Below are 16,283 nucleotides of genomic sequence, written 5' to 3'. Positions count from 1 at the left end.
AAATCGAAGACACACGTCAATTGTTTGACCCCCAACAAAAGAGGCTTAAGTTGTCTGTGTTCGAAAATAATGAAAATCAGACAAAAGATAGAAAGGAAAAGACTTAAAAACAAATTAAAGATCCCCGATAAAAATAAAACAAACAAAAGAAGGCAAGTATGAATAAACAGAAAAAAACACATCCAAATAAATAATAATGATAATAAAAATATTACAAATCGATTTGTCATATTAATTTCATAATGATTTCAATTTAAATGACTTTGCTTTATTAAATCTCACACACAATCCTTAGTGGTACACTCTCTTACCATTGTCCTAGTACTGTACAACTCCTCTCTCTTCATTTAATGAACTTTTTTGGAACGAATGAAAAATAAAACGCACCCTTGTATTTGAAATATGTGTTTTTCATTGTGAGCCCACATTAATGAAACATAAATAGAGGATAATCCGACTTGTGGCCCTTCTTTTTATTGTTCCTTTTTGTCTTTTTTCCTTGGGTGTCATCAAATTAACAATGGCTTTCAATAATTTATCATTTGTTGATGCTTCTATTAGAATTAAATAAGTAGTACTGTGATACCACTTGCTCTAAATTTTACACTGAAAGAAATTATTATACAGATCCAGGTTGTTTCTCGGTCTAGTTCAGTTCTACTTCAGTTCTAGTTCATTTCTAGTTCAGTTCTAGTTCAGTTCTAGTTCAGTTCTAGTTCAGTTCTAGTTCAGTTCTAGTTCAGTTCTAGTTCAGTTCTAGTTCAGTTCTAGTTCAGTTCTAGTTCAGTTCTAGTTCAGTTCTAGTTCAGTTCTAGTTCAGTTCTAGTTCAGTTCTAGTTCAGTTCTAGTTCAGTTCTAGTTCAGTTCTAGTTCAGTTCTAGTTCAGTTCTAGTTCAGTTCTAGTTCAGTTTCTAGTTCAGTTCTAGTTCAGTTCTAGTTCAGTTCTAGTTCAGTTCTAGTTCAGTTCTAGTTCAGTTCTAGTTCAGTTCTAGTTCAGTTCTAGTTCAGTTCTAGTTCAGTTCTAGTTCAGTTCTAGTTCAGTTCTAGTTCAGTTCTAGTTCAGTTCTAGTTCAGTTCTGGTTCAGATCTAGTTCAGTTCTAGTTCAGTTCTAGTTCAGTTCTAGTTCCGTTCTAGTTCAGTTCTAGTTCAGTTCTAGTTCCGTTCTAGTTCCGTTCTAGTTCAGTTCTAGTTCAGTTCTAGTCAGTTCTAGTTCAGTTCTAGTTCAGTTCTAGTCAGTTCTAGTTCAGTCTAGTTCAGTTCTAGTTCAGTTCTAGTTCAGTTCTAGTTCAGTTTCTAGTTCAGTTTCTAGTTCAGTTCGTAGTTCAGTTCTAGTTCAGTTCTAGTTCAGTTCTAGTTCAGTTCTAGTTCAGTTCTAGTTTTCTAGTTCAGTTCTAGTTCAGTTCTAGTTCAGTTCTAGTTCAGTTCTAGTTCAGTTCTAGTTCAGTTCCTAGTTCAGTTCTAGTTCAGTTCTAGTTCAGTTCTAGTTCAGTTCTAGTTCAGTTCTAGTTCAGTTCTAGTTCAGTTCTAGTTCAGTTCTAGTTTCAGTTCTAGTTCAGTTCTAGTTCAGTTCTAGTTCAGTTTCTAGTTCAGTTCTAGTTCAGTTCTAGTTCAGTTCTAGTTCAGTTCTAGTTCAGTTCTAGTTCAGTTCTAGTTCAGTTCTAGTTCAGTTCTAGTTCAGTTCTAGTTCAGTTCTAGTTCAGTTCTAGTTCAGTTCTAGTTCAGTTCTTAGTTCAGTTTCTAGTTCAGTTCTAGTTCAGTTCTAGTTCAGTTCTAGTTCAGTTCTAGTTCAGTTCTAGTTCAGTTCTAGTTCAGTTTCTAGTTCTAGTTCAGTTCTAGTTCAGTTCTAGTTCAGTTCTAGTTCAGTTCTAGTTCAGTTCTAGTTCAGTTCTAGTTCAGTTCTAGTTCAGTTCTAGTTCAGTTCTAGTTCAGTTCTAGTTCAGTTCTAGTTCAGTTCTAGTTCAGTTCTAGTCAGTTCTAGTTCAGTTCTAGTTCAGTTCTAGTTCAGTTCTAGTTCAGTTCTAGTTCAGTTTCAGTTCAGTTCAGTTCTAGTTCAGTTCTAGTTCAGTTCTAGTTCAGTTCTAGTTCAGTTCTAGTCAGTTCTAGTTCAGTTCTAGTTCAGTTCTAGTTCAGTTCTAGTTCAGTTCTAGTTCAGTTCTAGTTCAGTTCTAGTTCAGTTCTAGTTCAGTTCTAGTTCAGTTCTAGTTCAGTTCTAGTTCAGTTCTAGTTCAGTTCTAGTTCAGTTCTAGTTCAGTTCTAGTTCAGTTCTAGTTCAGTTCTAGTTCAGTTTCTAGTTCAGTTCTAGTTCAGTTCTAGTTCAGTCTAGTTCAGTTCAGTTCTAGTTCCGTTCTAGTTCAGTTCTAGTTCAGTTCTAGTTCAGTTCTAGTTCAGTTTCTAGTTCAGTTTCTAGTTCAGTTTCTAGTTCAGTTCTAGTTCAGTTCTAGTTCAGTTCTAGTTCAGTTCTAGTTCAGTTCTAGTTCAGTTCTAGTTCAGTTCTAGTTCAGTTCTAGTTCAGTTCTAGTTTCAGTTCTAGTTCAGTTCTAGTTCAGTTTCTAGTTCAGTTCAAGTTCAGTTCTAGTTCAGTTCTAGTTCAGTTCTAGTTCAGTTCTAGTTCAGTTCTAGTTCAGTTCTAGTTCAGTTCTAGTCCATCTTCTAGTTCAGTTTTGAATTCATTTTAGTTCGGTTATACGTACTTTTTCTCTCCGTGTCCCAAGTTTAGCACTTGAGGTTGATTTATTTTATAGGTCTATGAATTTTATATGAATATATAAAAAATTTCTGCAAAATCATGACAGCATAGATTTTCTAACATTATTTTTATATCGAATTCATAATTTCTTTATTTTATCACTCACTCCTCACCCCAAAAATGTTGACAATAAAAAACAACTTTGTTGTTGTTTTCGTAAAACATCTGGGTAACTTTCCACCATAGTAAAATACTATATACTGACATACGCAATGTGATTGTTCTTTTCCAGTTCTTTTTTATATAAATCCTTATGATTTTTATTATTTTTACTAAACTTTGGTTTTCTAGTCATTTGTTAGCCATTGTATGAAAGATTCAATTATTTATTGTGCTACTTTTGTAGTTGTTGTTGTTGTTTTCATCCTGCATTTAGTATTTTGCTGGATTTAGAACTTTGTACGAACAAATAGAAGCAAGTTACAAACGACTGAATTTTTGAGGCAAATCAGTTATTTTGGGTTGTCATTCTCTTTTCGTTATATTTCGCTTTCAATTATTTATGAATAATCTTTGCCAATAATAAATTATAAATAAAACTCATTAGTCTTTATTGAATATTTATTAAATCATAGACAAATTAAAATGTAAGGCGAAATACGAATTTCTTTTTTTAATTGAAACTCATGGGAAGTTGATTTGGAAATTATTTAAAAGAAAGGATAAATTGGTTTTTGATACACTTTTTAATTCAGAACAGGCTATCTGAAATTGTCTTATTTGACTTAAATAGATTAGACTATATAATTGACTATAGACTAGATTATAACATAGTCTATAGCATAGTCCAGGATGCACTAAGTAAGATGAAATCGTCAAACGCTCTCACCTTATTACATTATCGAATAATCCATAGACTAGACTAGAAAATACTATAGCATAGGCTATAGGCTACACTACAAACTAGACTATGGAATAGACTATGGACTTGACCATTGACTAGACCATAGGCTAGACTATAGATTAAACTATTTGTTTCTATATTCTCACATGATCTTCCTTTTGTTAAAAAATCTCACATATTCCACAATAATTAGAATGTTTCTATCAAATATTTTCATCTGACAACAGAAATGAATAATTTATGTTAACATTTATGGGAAATTTGTTTCTTGAAAAAAAGCGACTTTGAAAATGGACCAACTTTTTATTCCCTTCCCCACTTACATAAAATGCGGTTGAATTAACCAATTTTAATACGAAATCTTGATCAACTTCCGATTTTTCTCAATGAAGTCTCACGAAGTTTTCGCGTTATTTAAGATGGCGGTATTGGAATTTCCATAACGAATGCTAAATTTGTTAAAAATCCTTTTATTTGATATCAAAAAGATGTTAATCCCTTCTGTTTAATTATATTTTTTCTGAATTAATATTTTGACAATTGTGGAAAAATTATTTTTTTACATTTTTTTTTTTTAATTTTTAAGAGCGGCACCTCCGTTCATGACTAAAAAATATGAAAAATGTTCGTTGGAAAAATTTTAAATTTCATATAAATAAAAACAAGGGTGTCTTGGCGTAAATAAATAAATATATTAGTTAGGGTAAGCAATAATTTATATTTTTGGATTCACATATTAACATATAAATATTTTCTGAAGTACTGAACCGATTTAAACAACTTATATGGCGTTGGAAAGCTAACAAAAAGATTATTAATTTACATGTTTATATTCAGTATTTCTTTGGCAATGTTATAAGAATTTATTTGGCAAATTATTTAATTTTAGTGTTTTTTCTACAGTCAAACCCGTTTATAACGAACTTCGGAGGACCAGTGAAATTGTTTCGTTATAAGCGCAGTTTGTAATAAGACGAGTGAAGTTTTTGTAGTTCCAACAACAAAGTGGCATTTTACGAAATTAAAAACATGTGATAAATATAACTTACATATGTATTTAAAATTCTTTGCACAAAAACACCATATGTTCATATATTTTTTAACAAATTTAAGTTTTTTTTTCGACAAAGCTAAATACTTTCTTATGATTTCAACAGATTATTTCGAAATTCGTTATAAAAAAGAAAAATTGTATGAAATTGTACTCGAGGGACTTAAAAAGTAGTTCGTTTTTTCCGAGGATTCGTAATAACCCATTTCGTTATAACAGATGTTTTTTTGTATGAAAATTATAACCAAAATATCGGAACTAAAAGAATTGTTCGTAATAATGAGAATTAATATTTACCGAGTTCGGTATAAGCGAGTTTGCCTGTATTAGTTTTGCATTTCCACAAATGCTCCATCTGTTGATGAAGAAATACAGTGAATAGTTGCCCCCAAGCGGTTGGTAGTTAAACGTTACTTTAGTTAATACAACAACCTATTGCAATGGTAGCAGGCTGTTTTTGTGCCAATGACACTAAAAATTAAATTTGTGGTGAATTTATATTTTGTTCACCACATATTTTTCATTCAGAACAATCTTTTAACTTACCACTTTTTTCACCTCAACAACCAAAGTCTATTAGTCTAGTCTATAGGTCTAGCCTAATAGTCTAGTCTATAGTCTAGTCTTATAGTCCTAGTCTACTAGTCTAGGTCTATAGTCTAGTCTATAGTCTAGTCCCTCTTAGTCTTCGTATATAGTCTAGTCTATAGTCTAGTCCTATAGTCTAGTCTATAGTCTAGTCGATAGTCTAGTCTATAGGTCTATCTATAGTTAGTCTATAGTCTCCTAGTCCAGCTATAAGTCTAGTTTCTATGTCTAGTCTATAGTCTAGTCCTATAGTCTAGTTATTAGTCTAGTCCTATAGTCTAGTCTATAGTCTAGTTCATAGTCTAGTCTATAGTCTAGTCTATAGTCTAGTCTATAGTCTAGGTCTATAGTCTAGCTTCATTAGTCTAGTCTATAGTTCTTAGGTCTTAAGTTCCTAGTCTATAGTCTAGTCTTATAGTCTAGTCTATAGTCTAGTCTATGTCAGTTTCGTTAGTCTATAGTCTAGATCTATAGTCTCGTCTATAGTCTAGTGTTATAGCTAGTCTATAGTCTAGTCTATAGTCTAGTCTATAGTCTTAGTCTTATAGTCTAGTCTATAAGTCTGATTTCTATAGTCTAGGTCTATAGTCTAGTTCTATAGTCTAGTTCTTATAGTCTTTAGTCTTATTATCGTCAGTCTAGTCTATAGTCTAGTCTATAGTCTAGTCTATAGTCTAGTCTATAGTCTAGTCTATAGTCTAGTCTATAGTCTAGTCTATAGTCTAGTCTATAGTCTAGTCTATAGTCTAGTCTATAGTCTAGTCTATAGTCTAGTCTATAGTCTAGTCTATAGTCTAGTCTATAGTCTAGTCTATAGTCTAGTCTATAGTCTAGTCTATAGTCTAGTCTATAGTCTAGTCTATAGTCTAGTCTATAGTCTAGTCTATAGTCTAGTCTATAGTCTAGTCTATAGTCTAGTCTATAGTCTAGTCTATAGTCTAGTCTATAGTCTAGTCTATAGTCTAGTCTATAGTCTAGTCTATAGTCTAGTCTATAGTCTAGTCTATAGTCTAGTCTATAGTCTAGTCTATAGTCTAGTCTATAGTCTAGTCTATAGTCTAGTCTATAGTCAGTCTATAGTCTAGTCTATAGTCTAGTCTATAGTCTAGTCTATAGTCTAGTCTATAGTCTAGTCTATAGTCTAGTCTATAGTTTAGTCTATAGTCTAGTCTATAGTCTAGTCTATAGTCTAGTCTATAGTCTAGTCTATAGTCTAGTCTATAGTCTAGTCTATAGTCTAGTCTATAGTCTAGTCTATAGTCTAGTCTATAGTCTAGTCTATAGTCTAGTCTATAGTCTAGTCTATAGTCTAGTCTATAGTCTAGTCTATAGTCTAGTCTATAGTCTAGTCTATAGTCTAGTCTATAGTCTAGTCTATAGTCTAGTCTATAGTCTAGTCTATAGTCTAGTCTATAGTCTAGTCTATAGTCTAGTCTATAGTCTAGTCTATAGTCTAGTCTATAGTCTAGTCTATAGTCTAGTCTATAGTCTAGTCTATAGTCTAGTCTATAGTCTTGTCTATAGTCTATTCTGTAGTTTAGTCGATAGTTAGTCTATAATCTAGTCTGTAGATTAGGTAATAGTATATTCTATAGTATAGTCTATTGTCCAGTCCATAGTCTAGTCTATAATCTAATTTATAGTATAGTCAATAGTCTAGTTTATGTTCTAGTCTAAAATAAATATAATTAATTTTATTATTTTTGGTTGCTTTCTTACCATTAGCTTTTGTTTTGTGTGTTGGGTTGTCACATTTTCTAACAACAATCTGGCATCACTACATTAACTCCACACCACGTTTTATTTTGACATTTCATTTAGTTGTCATTTCTAAAAAAATAATGTGCGCGGTGTGAAAATAGAATTAAATTTTTAGAAAAACTTAAAAAAAAAATTAAAAACCATAAAAACAACAAAAATTAATAAATAAAAAAGTGACAACAATATTTCCCCAATATGTCTACTACTTTATTTGAACAATTACAACGCCTGAAAGCACCTCAGACGGGAGCTATTCAAGATGCCAAACGTAAAGCCTCAATATTATTTGAACCCAAGGAGGCAGCCGGCAAGGATAGGCGCACCATTTATGATTTGGGCGTCAATGGTTTGCAGGAGTTAATTGTGTTAAACAGCAAATTTCAACAATTTGAGGAGACTTTGTTCGATGAAAACACTTTACATTTAGAAAGAGCTGTTGAGCACAAAGATGTGAATGAGTTGTTGGATAAAAATATTAAAAAGTTCTTGCAACATTTAAGTCCCTATTTCCTGTTGCGTCCGGCTCATATGTGCTTGGAATGGTTGATAAGACGTTTCCAAATTCATGAGTATAATCGTAAAGAGCTGATGGCTTTGGTTTTGCCCTATCATGAGACAAATGCTTTCGTTAAAGTAATACAAACGTTTAAATTGAAAGAGTCCGATAAGGAATGGTTTTGGTTGAAACCTTTGCAGAAACCCGGCAAACCTTTATCCAAATCTGCTGTTTTAAATAGAGCTGCCACAGACAAAGGTTTTTTGAACTTCATTTGCAATTCTACCTTGGAGGCCATTAAGGAATTTGGTCCTCATGCTCATCTATTGCAGACACAACTTAATTTTTATGGTTCCGTGTTAGTAGGAGCCTTAGAAGCAGCCAGCTCAATACAAGAGTGGCATATATCTACCTTATTGCCTTCTCTACTCAAGGGTCTTTCCTCAGGTTGTATAGATTTTGTTTCTGCTGCCTATATAATTGCGGCTCGTTTAGTGGCTCGTACGCAGCTTACCCCCAAACTATGCCATGCCTTAATAACAAAAGTCTCTGCAGTATCCTTTGATCGTTTAAGACGTACCGCTGTTCTACTCTTAATCTGGATCTTTGATAGTCAAAAGTCGGCTTCTCCTAAATTCTCCGATCAAACATTGCTTCATTTAGTGCAGCAAAATTGGTTGACAACTATTCTGGCTTCTTTGGCTAAAGAAAATGTTGATGTACAGGCTTTGGTAGTACCTCTTATAAAGGATAGTGTACATGCTGTGCAGATACAACATGCAAATGCTCAAGATTTTAAATCGTTCTTGGAAACACTGCTTAATGATATAGAGTTCCCTGTTAACTCGGCTCAACAAATTATAAGGTATTTTAAATTGGTACTATTTACAATTTTTATAAATAAATTTTATGTTTGCTTGTTTGTTTTTTTTTTAACTAGTTCTTTTTTGGATTGCTATGTGGCCGACCAGTCTCCAATTCCCTCAGCTTCTAAAACTAATTCCCTTAATGATGGTGATGTCATTGAGTTAGATTCTGAGGACGATGAAGATGTGAATATGTCTTCAGGTGGTAATATTAATTTTCAATCTTGGTACTCGCAATATTTACATAAATTGGAAAGGCAATATCCTACCGCTTTTGATTTGACCATTAAGGAATCATTGTCCCGCAATGATCAATCATCAAATCGTAGCAGAGCTATTAAAATGGCATTGGGTAAGTAAAAATAAATTATTTTTGAAAACACACTGATAATGCTCCTAAATTTCAATCTAACGCAGATAGATAGATAGATAGATAGATAGATATATAGATAGATAGATAGATAGATAGATAGATAGATAGATAGATAGATAGATAGATAGATAGATAGATAGATAGATAGATAGATAGATAGATAGATAGATAGATAGATAGATAGATAGATAGATAGATAGATAGATAGATAGATAGATAGATATATAGATAGATAGATAGATAGATAGATAGATAGATAGATAGATAGATAGATAGATAGATAGATAGATAGATAGATAGATAGATAGATAGATAGATAGATAGATAGATAGATAGATAGATAGATAGATAGATAGATAGATAGATAGATAGATAGATAGATAGATATATAGACAGATAGATAGATGAATAGCACTTTCTTTTACCTTTTAAATCGATCAGTTTTCATATAAATTTGTCTTTTATTAAATGTCGTCTTATATCTTCTTCTTTAGGTTATCGCCTACAATCTTTCGATTCTTCTGCCTGTGACATTTATGAAAGCTTATATCACCATACCGCCGATGTACGTTTAATGGCCGTTAAGACTCTGCTCAAAAATCTTAAAAACTATCAAAAAAGATCACAGAATTTACAAATACTTAAAGAATGTTTAGCTGATCGTATAAACGATGACAGCGAGGAAATAGTTAATGAAATACTTAAACTATCCTCAGAAGAAATTAAACAAATAATGGGTTGTCAAAAATTCGTGGAAGCTTTAATTGCTATATTGTATAGAATACAAATTACACCCAAACAGTGGTCCAGCTTAAGTGTAAAAGTTGTAAAACATTTAACTTCAGAAGAAGTTATCCAAGAATATGACAATAATTTAATACTCATGGCCCTAATGTGTTTATTGTTTCCCATAGAAGGTGAAGGTGTTACCGCCAAGGCAATTAAGGAAATCATTAAAAGTCCTTTGGCTGGAAAAATAAAGTTCCTGCAAGATTTACAGGCTGATGAAGAGAATTTCAATGTAAATGAGTTTAAGAAACATTTTCTAGATGTTATAGCCGCTGCCAAGGATACTCCTACAGCGGTGGAATTATTTGAAAGTGTGGCTAAGCAAGGTGAAACGTATTTCAAACAAGCCATGCAATTGTATCATTTCATACTGTTGGTTACAGCCTGCTTGAAACAACGTTACTCCGCTAACCAGAGTCTACAAATGTTTAAACAAATTTCGTTGTACAGCAAAAAGTTTCAGATTAAACATTTAGGCAAACAAAATTGGAAAACAGCCAATAGATTGAAATTTATACCTTTACAGTTGTTCTGTGACTTTTTGGTTACCTTGACCATACACACCAATTTCCAAGATTTGCTCAAACAATGCTGGGAGTCACCAAATGCTTTGGAATTGCAGTACTTCCTTAATATTTTCCAATATGTGGCTGAGGAATGTTTCAATGCTGTCAAAGATGAGGCCGAACAATTGGAATGGTCTTCGATATTAAAAGAATTATTTGATACCGTTTTCCAAGATCCTTTTAGCAAGGCAGGATTCTTAGTGAATTTCTTTGTCTATGAAGATGTTAACACAATCGATAATTACAAAGTTTTGCGCTTAAGAGCCTTTAAATTGATGCAATCCTTAATGCAAAACAATTACAAACATAAAATGAAATTGTCGTCATTGCATGTCTTAAAAGTCTGTATTGCCTTGTCTAGCAAATCACAGATAATGCGTTTAGAAGCTTTGGAGACATTAAAATTAATTTACAACGATGATGTTGCATTAAATGATACTCTGAAAACTTTCGTCAAAGCGGTTTTAGAACGCTCGGAAGAAATATCCATGGATTATGAGCAATTTCCTTTGGTTTTGTTTGCTATTTTGAAGAGTAGCAAAGCCTCTATGGGTAATAAAGTGTTGCAGGATATCTTAGAGCTATTAAAGAAGGATAAGAGTTTGGAACAGGCTGTTTTAAGTCAACAATTGCTGCAATTCTTGATACTCTTCAATGATGTTTTTATATTGTCCCATCTATTACCATTAGCCTTGACAGCTTTGCAAAAGTATGAGCTCGATGGTTCCATAAAACTATTAAAGGAACCTTATAGTGAAATTTTTAGATTAATAGCTGATCACTTCAATTCTCAAACCATGGAGACTGTATTAATGGATGAACCCAAAGCCTGGCAATTGATTGAAAATGTATTCCAAAATAATATGCTGTTCACAGTGGTCGAGGGCAATTTGAAACCCGTGCCCTGTGTTTTCTTGGAAGCTTTAGATGAATACGCTTTGGAGAAAATGCCCAATAAGCATAAACAAGATTTCCTAAAATTAATCATCAAAACTTTGGCTGAAGCTGAAAATGATACCATTTTCTTGGCTGTCAATAAATTGTTGAAAAAATGCGCATTGGATTGTAGACCTTTGAAGGAAATGATTGAATCTATGTGTAAGAACAAGGAGGAGGATAAATCCAAATCTCCTAGCATTAAAAAATCCTTTGCCAAACGTGATGCCAATAAATCACTGGAAGTGCAAATTAATTCTCTCAATTGGAAGCAGGGTGTGGTGTTAATGGAATTGTTGGAAAATAAAAAGAAACTAGAACATTCGGAGTATTTGATACCTGCCCTATTCGAGCTCTTAGATAGTTGTCTGTCCGTGGAAGAACAAACTACGGTGGAGTATACCAAACAGTTGGTATTGTCCGCTATTTTGCACTGCTGCCAAAAAGCCTCTGAAGATGGTTGTAATCTGCAGACCGCTTTACCAAAAACTACCTTCCGCATGGATCAAGTGGTGCAGTGTTTGCGTGCCTCACAAAATCCTCAAACTCATCACAATGCTTTGCTATTACTCTCTCACTGTGCAGCTCTATTTCCTCAACAGGTGCTGCACAATATTGTGGATATCTTCACTTTCATGGGCTCTTCAGTTGTGAGACATGATGATGCTTTCAGTTTTCACATTATAAATGATATCATAGAATCCATAGTACCCATTTTGGTTAAGGAAAAATCAGCTGTTGTTCCCGTACTCAAGGTGTTCTCCGACATTATGCTGGATGTACCCGAACATAGAAGACTACCGCTCTACACCAAACTCATAGAAACTTTGGATTCTGACAAATATCTTTGGATGTTTTTGTGTGTTGTATTTGACGCCCATGTCATTGATGATGAGAAACAAAGATTACTACAGAAGAAATCTCATAAATCTTCCACCTATGGGGCGGATCAAGTGGCTAAACGTATAGAAATTGCTTTGGAATTGACGAATACTTTTAAGCCTCAAACAATCATAGAAACTTGTATACAACTTATGAAATACATAGAACAATTGCCAATGCAAAAGGAAGATCAAACTAATAGCAGAAAATCTTTAAAAAATTTGGACAATCTAGAATCCTATTTGTTTGATGTCAACACTCGTTCCGCCAAGCAATTGCGTCATTATAAATATGTCATCATGCAATTCTTATCGGCCATTACTTCTGCTCAGGAATTCTTACGTCAAATTGCTCTTCTCACCGATGAGGATATACTCATCATGAAACCTTTCTATCAAAATTTCATTATTCGCATACTGTCGTTTGTTCCTGTGGTTACTGCCACCATCGAAAAATCGGAAGACTCCTCCCAGCAAAAGTTTTGGAAAGTTATTTTACATCATCTGCACGATGTGCTGGATAATGCCATTTCTTTACTTTCTCCCGAAATGTTTTTGGTGGTTGTCAATGGCCTTCTGCAACACCAATTGTTGAGTATACGCAAAAAGGTTATTGAATTACTGATCAGTAAACTGCAACAGAAAGACGTTAACTTTATGGCCTGTGATGCTAAACATTTCCATAATCTGCTTAAACCTTTGGCTGATATTGTAGCTGGTATTTTGACTAGAGATGAAATGGTAGAGTCTTCACAACAAAATGAATTGGTGTTCTTGCAACAGACCGCTTTGATCGCCATTAAGTTGTTATCTAAATATTTCGCTCTGACCCACATTGCTGAATTTAAGGATATTCTTGGTAACCTCACGAAAATCGCCAAACATCGTACTGCCATTTCGAAAATTGTTTTGGCCACTGTCGTGTTGTGCATGATAGAGATTTCATCGAATTTGAAGGTTCATTCTTTGGCTCATTTGCCGAAGTTTATGCCTCAAATGATTGAAATTCTACAGGATCAAGCAGAACTAGTGCGTTCACATCCACCGGACAATGTGTGCATAGCGATTGTGACGGGTAAGTCAAGATTTTAAAAAGTTAAACTGATTTAGAATTTAACTAGAATCGAACTAGAACTGAACTAGAACTGAACTAGAACTGAACTAGAACTGAACTAGAACTGAACTAGAACTGAACTAGAACTGAACTAGAACTGAACTAGAACTGAACTAGAACTGAACTAGAACTGAACTAGAACTGAACTAGAACTGAACTAGAACTGAACTAGAACTGAACTAGAACTGAACTAGAACTGAACTAGAACTGAACTAGAACTGAACTAGAACTGAACTAGAACTGAACTAGAACTGAACTAGAACTGAACTAGAACTGAACTAGAACTGAACTAGAACTGAACTAGAACTGAACTAGAACTCAACTAGAACTGAACTAGAACTGAACTAGAACTGAACTAGAAACTGAACTAGAACTGAACTAGAACTGAACTAGAACTGAACTAGAACTGAACTAGAACTGAACTAGAACTGAACTAGAACTGAACTAGAACTGAACTAGAACTGAACTAGAACTGAACTAGAACTGAACTAGAACTGAACTAGAACTGAACTAGAACTGAACTAGAACTGAACTAGAACTGAACTAGAACTGAACTAGAACTGAACTAGAACTGAACTAGAACTGAACTAGAACTGAACTAGAACTGAACTAGAACTGAACTAGAACTGAACTAGAACTGAACTAGAACTGAACTAGAACTGAACTAGAACTGAACTAGAACTGAACTAGAACTGAACTAGAACTGAACTAGAACTGAACTAGAACTGAACTAGAACTGAACTAGAACTGAACTAGAACTGAACTGAACTAGAACTGAACTAGAACTGAACTAGAACTGAACTAGAACTGAACTAGAACTGAACTAGAACTGAACTAGAACTGAACTAGAACTGAACTAGAACTGAACTAGAAACTGAACTAGAACTGAACTAGAACTGAACTAGAACTGAACTAGACTGAACTAGAACTGACAGAACTAGAACTGAACTAGAACTGAACTAGAACTGGAACTAGAACTGAACTAGAACTGAAACTAGAACTGAACTAGAACTGAACTAGAACTGAACTAGAACGAACTAGAACTGAACTAGAAACTGAACTAGAACTGGAACTAGAACGAACTACGAAACTGAACTAGAACTGAACTAGAACTGAACTAGAACTGAACTAGAACTGAACTAGAACTGAACTAGAACTGAACTAGAACTGAACTAGAAATGAACTAGAACTGAAACTGAACTGAACTAGAACTGAACTAGAACTGAACTAGAAATGAACTAGAATGGAACTAGAAATGAACTAGAACTGAACTAGAACTGAACTAGAACTGAACTAGAACTGAACTAGAACCTGCAACAAGAAACTGATCAGAACTGAACTAGAACTGAACTGGAACTGAACTAGAACTAGAACTGAACTAGAACTGAACTAGAACTGAACTAGAACTGAACTAGAACTGAACTAGAACTGAACTAGAACTGAACTAGAACTGAACTAGAACTGAACTAGAACTGAACTAGAACTGAACTAGAACTGAACTAGAACTGAACAAGAACTGAACTAGAACTGAACTAGAACTGAACTAGAACTGAACTAGAACTGAACTAGAACTGAACTAGAACTGAACTAGAACTGAACTAGAACTGAACTAGAACTGAACTAGAACTGAACTAGAACTGAACTAGAACTGAACTAGAACTGCACAAGAACTGAACAAGAACTGAACAAGATCTGAACAAGAACTGATTTAGAACTGAACTAGAACTGAACTAGAACTTAACTAGAACTTAACTAGAACTGAACTAGAACTGAACTAGAACTGAACTAGAACTGAACTAGAACTGAACCAGAACTTGAATAGAACTGAACAAGAATTATTTGTTATTTTATTTTTTAAAAACTAATCATATTTTTTTCTGTTTCCTTTTAGGCATGCAAAAACTCTTCGAAACTTTACCCCTCTTTCTGGGACCATACATTGTGGACATTATTACCGCCTTAAGCTCAATTGGTACCCGTATAACGGCCCAGAACAATGAAAAGGATCAAAGATCTATAAACACTTTACAAAAGATAAGTACAATCTGGTCGAAAATCGCTACTGAAGTACCAGTGCGTATTTTAGTGCCCAGCTGTGAAAAGGCATACAATAAACTAATGTCCAGCAAGAATTATTCCGATATTAGTGTTCTAATGAAATTGCTGCACCAATCCTTAACAAATGCCAACAATAATGACTTGGCCAATGTACGCAATGAATTGACATCTTTGTTTATGGAAGCTTTAGAATTCCGCGTACAATTAAAGGATTCTAAACAGGATATAGATAGTATAAATAGCATAGAAGCAGCCATTATTGAGGCTTTCATGGCTTGGGTATTAAAACTCTCGGAAAGTTCTTTCAGACCTTTATACCACAAACTGTACAACTGGGCTTTACAGGGCAGTCAACAGAAGGAAAATATTTTAACTTATTTCCTGCTAACCAACAAAATTGCCGAAGCCCTTAAATCGTTATTTGTGTTATTTGCCAACGATTTCATAGAAGATGCGGCACGCTTGCTCAATGAATCGAATGCCAATAAATTTGATATAGAACCTGAAACCGAGTATCTAACCATAGAACTTCTGAAGGCCATCTTAGGTACTCTGTTCAATATATTCTTGCATGACAGCAAAGATTTTGTTAATGCCCAACGTTTTGAATATTTAATGCCGGCAATTGTTGATCAATTGGAAAATCGTTTGGTTTTGGAACAAGATTCTCTGCAAAAGTTGCTAAGTGACTGTATAGCTCAATTGGCGGTGGATGTTTCCAATGATGTTCTGTGGAAACAATTGAACTATCAGGTTTTACTAAAAACACGCACCAGTGTACCGGAAGTACGCATATTTGCCTTCAACTGTTGTGTGGAAATTGCACGTAAATTGGGAGATGATTTCACACCACTACTACCCGAAACTGTACCCTTCATTGCGGAACTGTTTGAAGATGAAAATCCTCGTGTTGAGAAGAATACCCGAAAGTCTGTGCAAGAATTGGAAGTTATTTTAGGTGAATCATTACAAAAATATTTGTAATTAAATATGTAAAGATGTTTAACAATGAATTGTTTTAATTCGGATTAAAAAAAAAATAGTTTGTATATTTTAATTAAATAAAAAAAATATTAAAGAAAAACTAACTTTATTTTTATTTATATTTATTTTTTAATTTATTTATTTATTTACATTAAATTAACATTCAAACTTAAACATTACTAAACAACAATTTATGGACTATTTATACTCTCTTTTTATGGAATGTCAT

General features: G+C 33.7%; 1 protein-coding gene across 1 annotated transcript; it reads left to right on the top strand.

Moving 5' to 3' along the window:
* Positions 1–7,047: 7,047 nt before the first annotated feature.
* LOC119603404 (HEAT repeat-containing protein 1 homolog) lies at positions 7,048–16,154 on the top strand. The gene is made up of 4 exons (XM_037955425.1): positions 7,048–8,352; positions 8,428–8,705; positions 9,221–12,973; positions 14,904–16,154. The coding sequence occupies exons 1-4, from the start codon at positions 7,187–7,189 to the stop codon at positions 16,052–16,054; spliced, it is 6,348 nt and encodes a 2,115-aa protein (XP_037811353.1). The 5' UTR covers positions 7,048–7,186; the 3' UTR covers positions 16,055–16,154.
* Positions 16,155–16,283: the final 129 nt, after the last annotated feature.

This window comes from Lucilia sericata, unplaced genomic scaffold (genome assembly GCF_015586225.1).
Source record: "Lucilia sericata isolate MDLA Ls3-8-SP2 unplaced genomic scaffold, ASM1558622v1 Contig000302F_arrow, whole genome shotgun sequence".
NCBI lineage: Eukaryota > Metazoa > Arthropoda > Insecta > Diptera > Calliphoridae > Lucilia > Lucilia sericata.
Note: the sequence above shows the minus strand (reverse complement) of the source record. Positions and strands in the feature narration are given on the sequence as shown.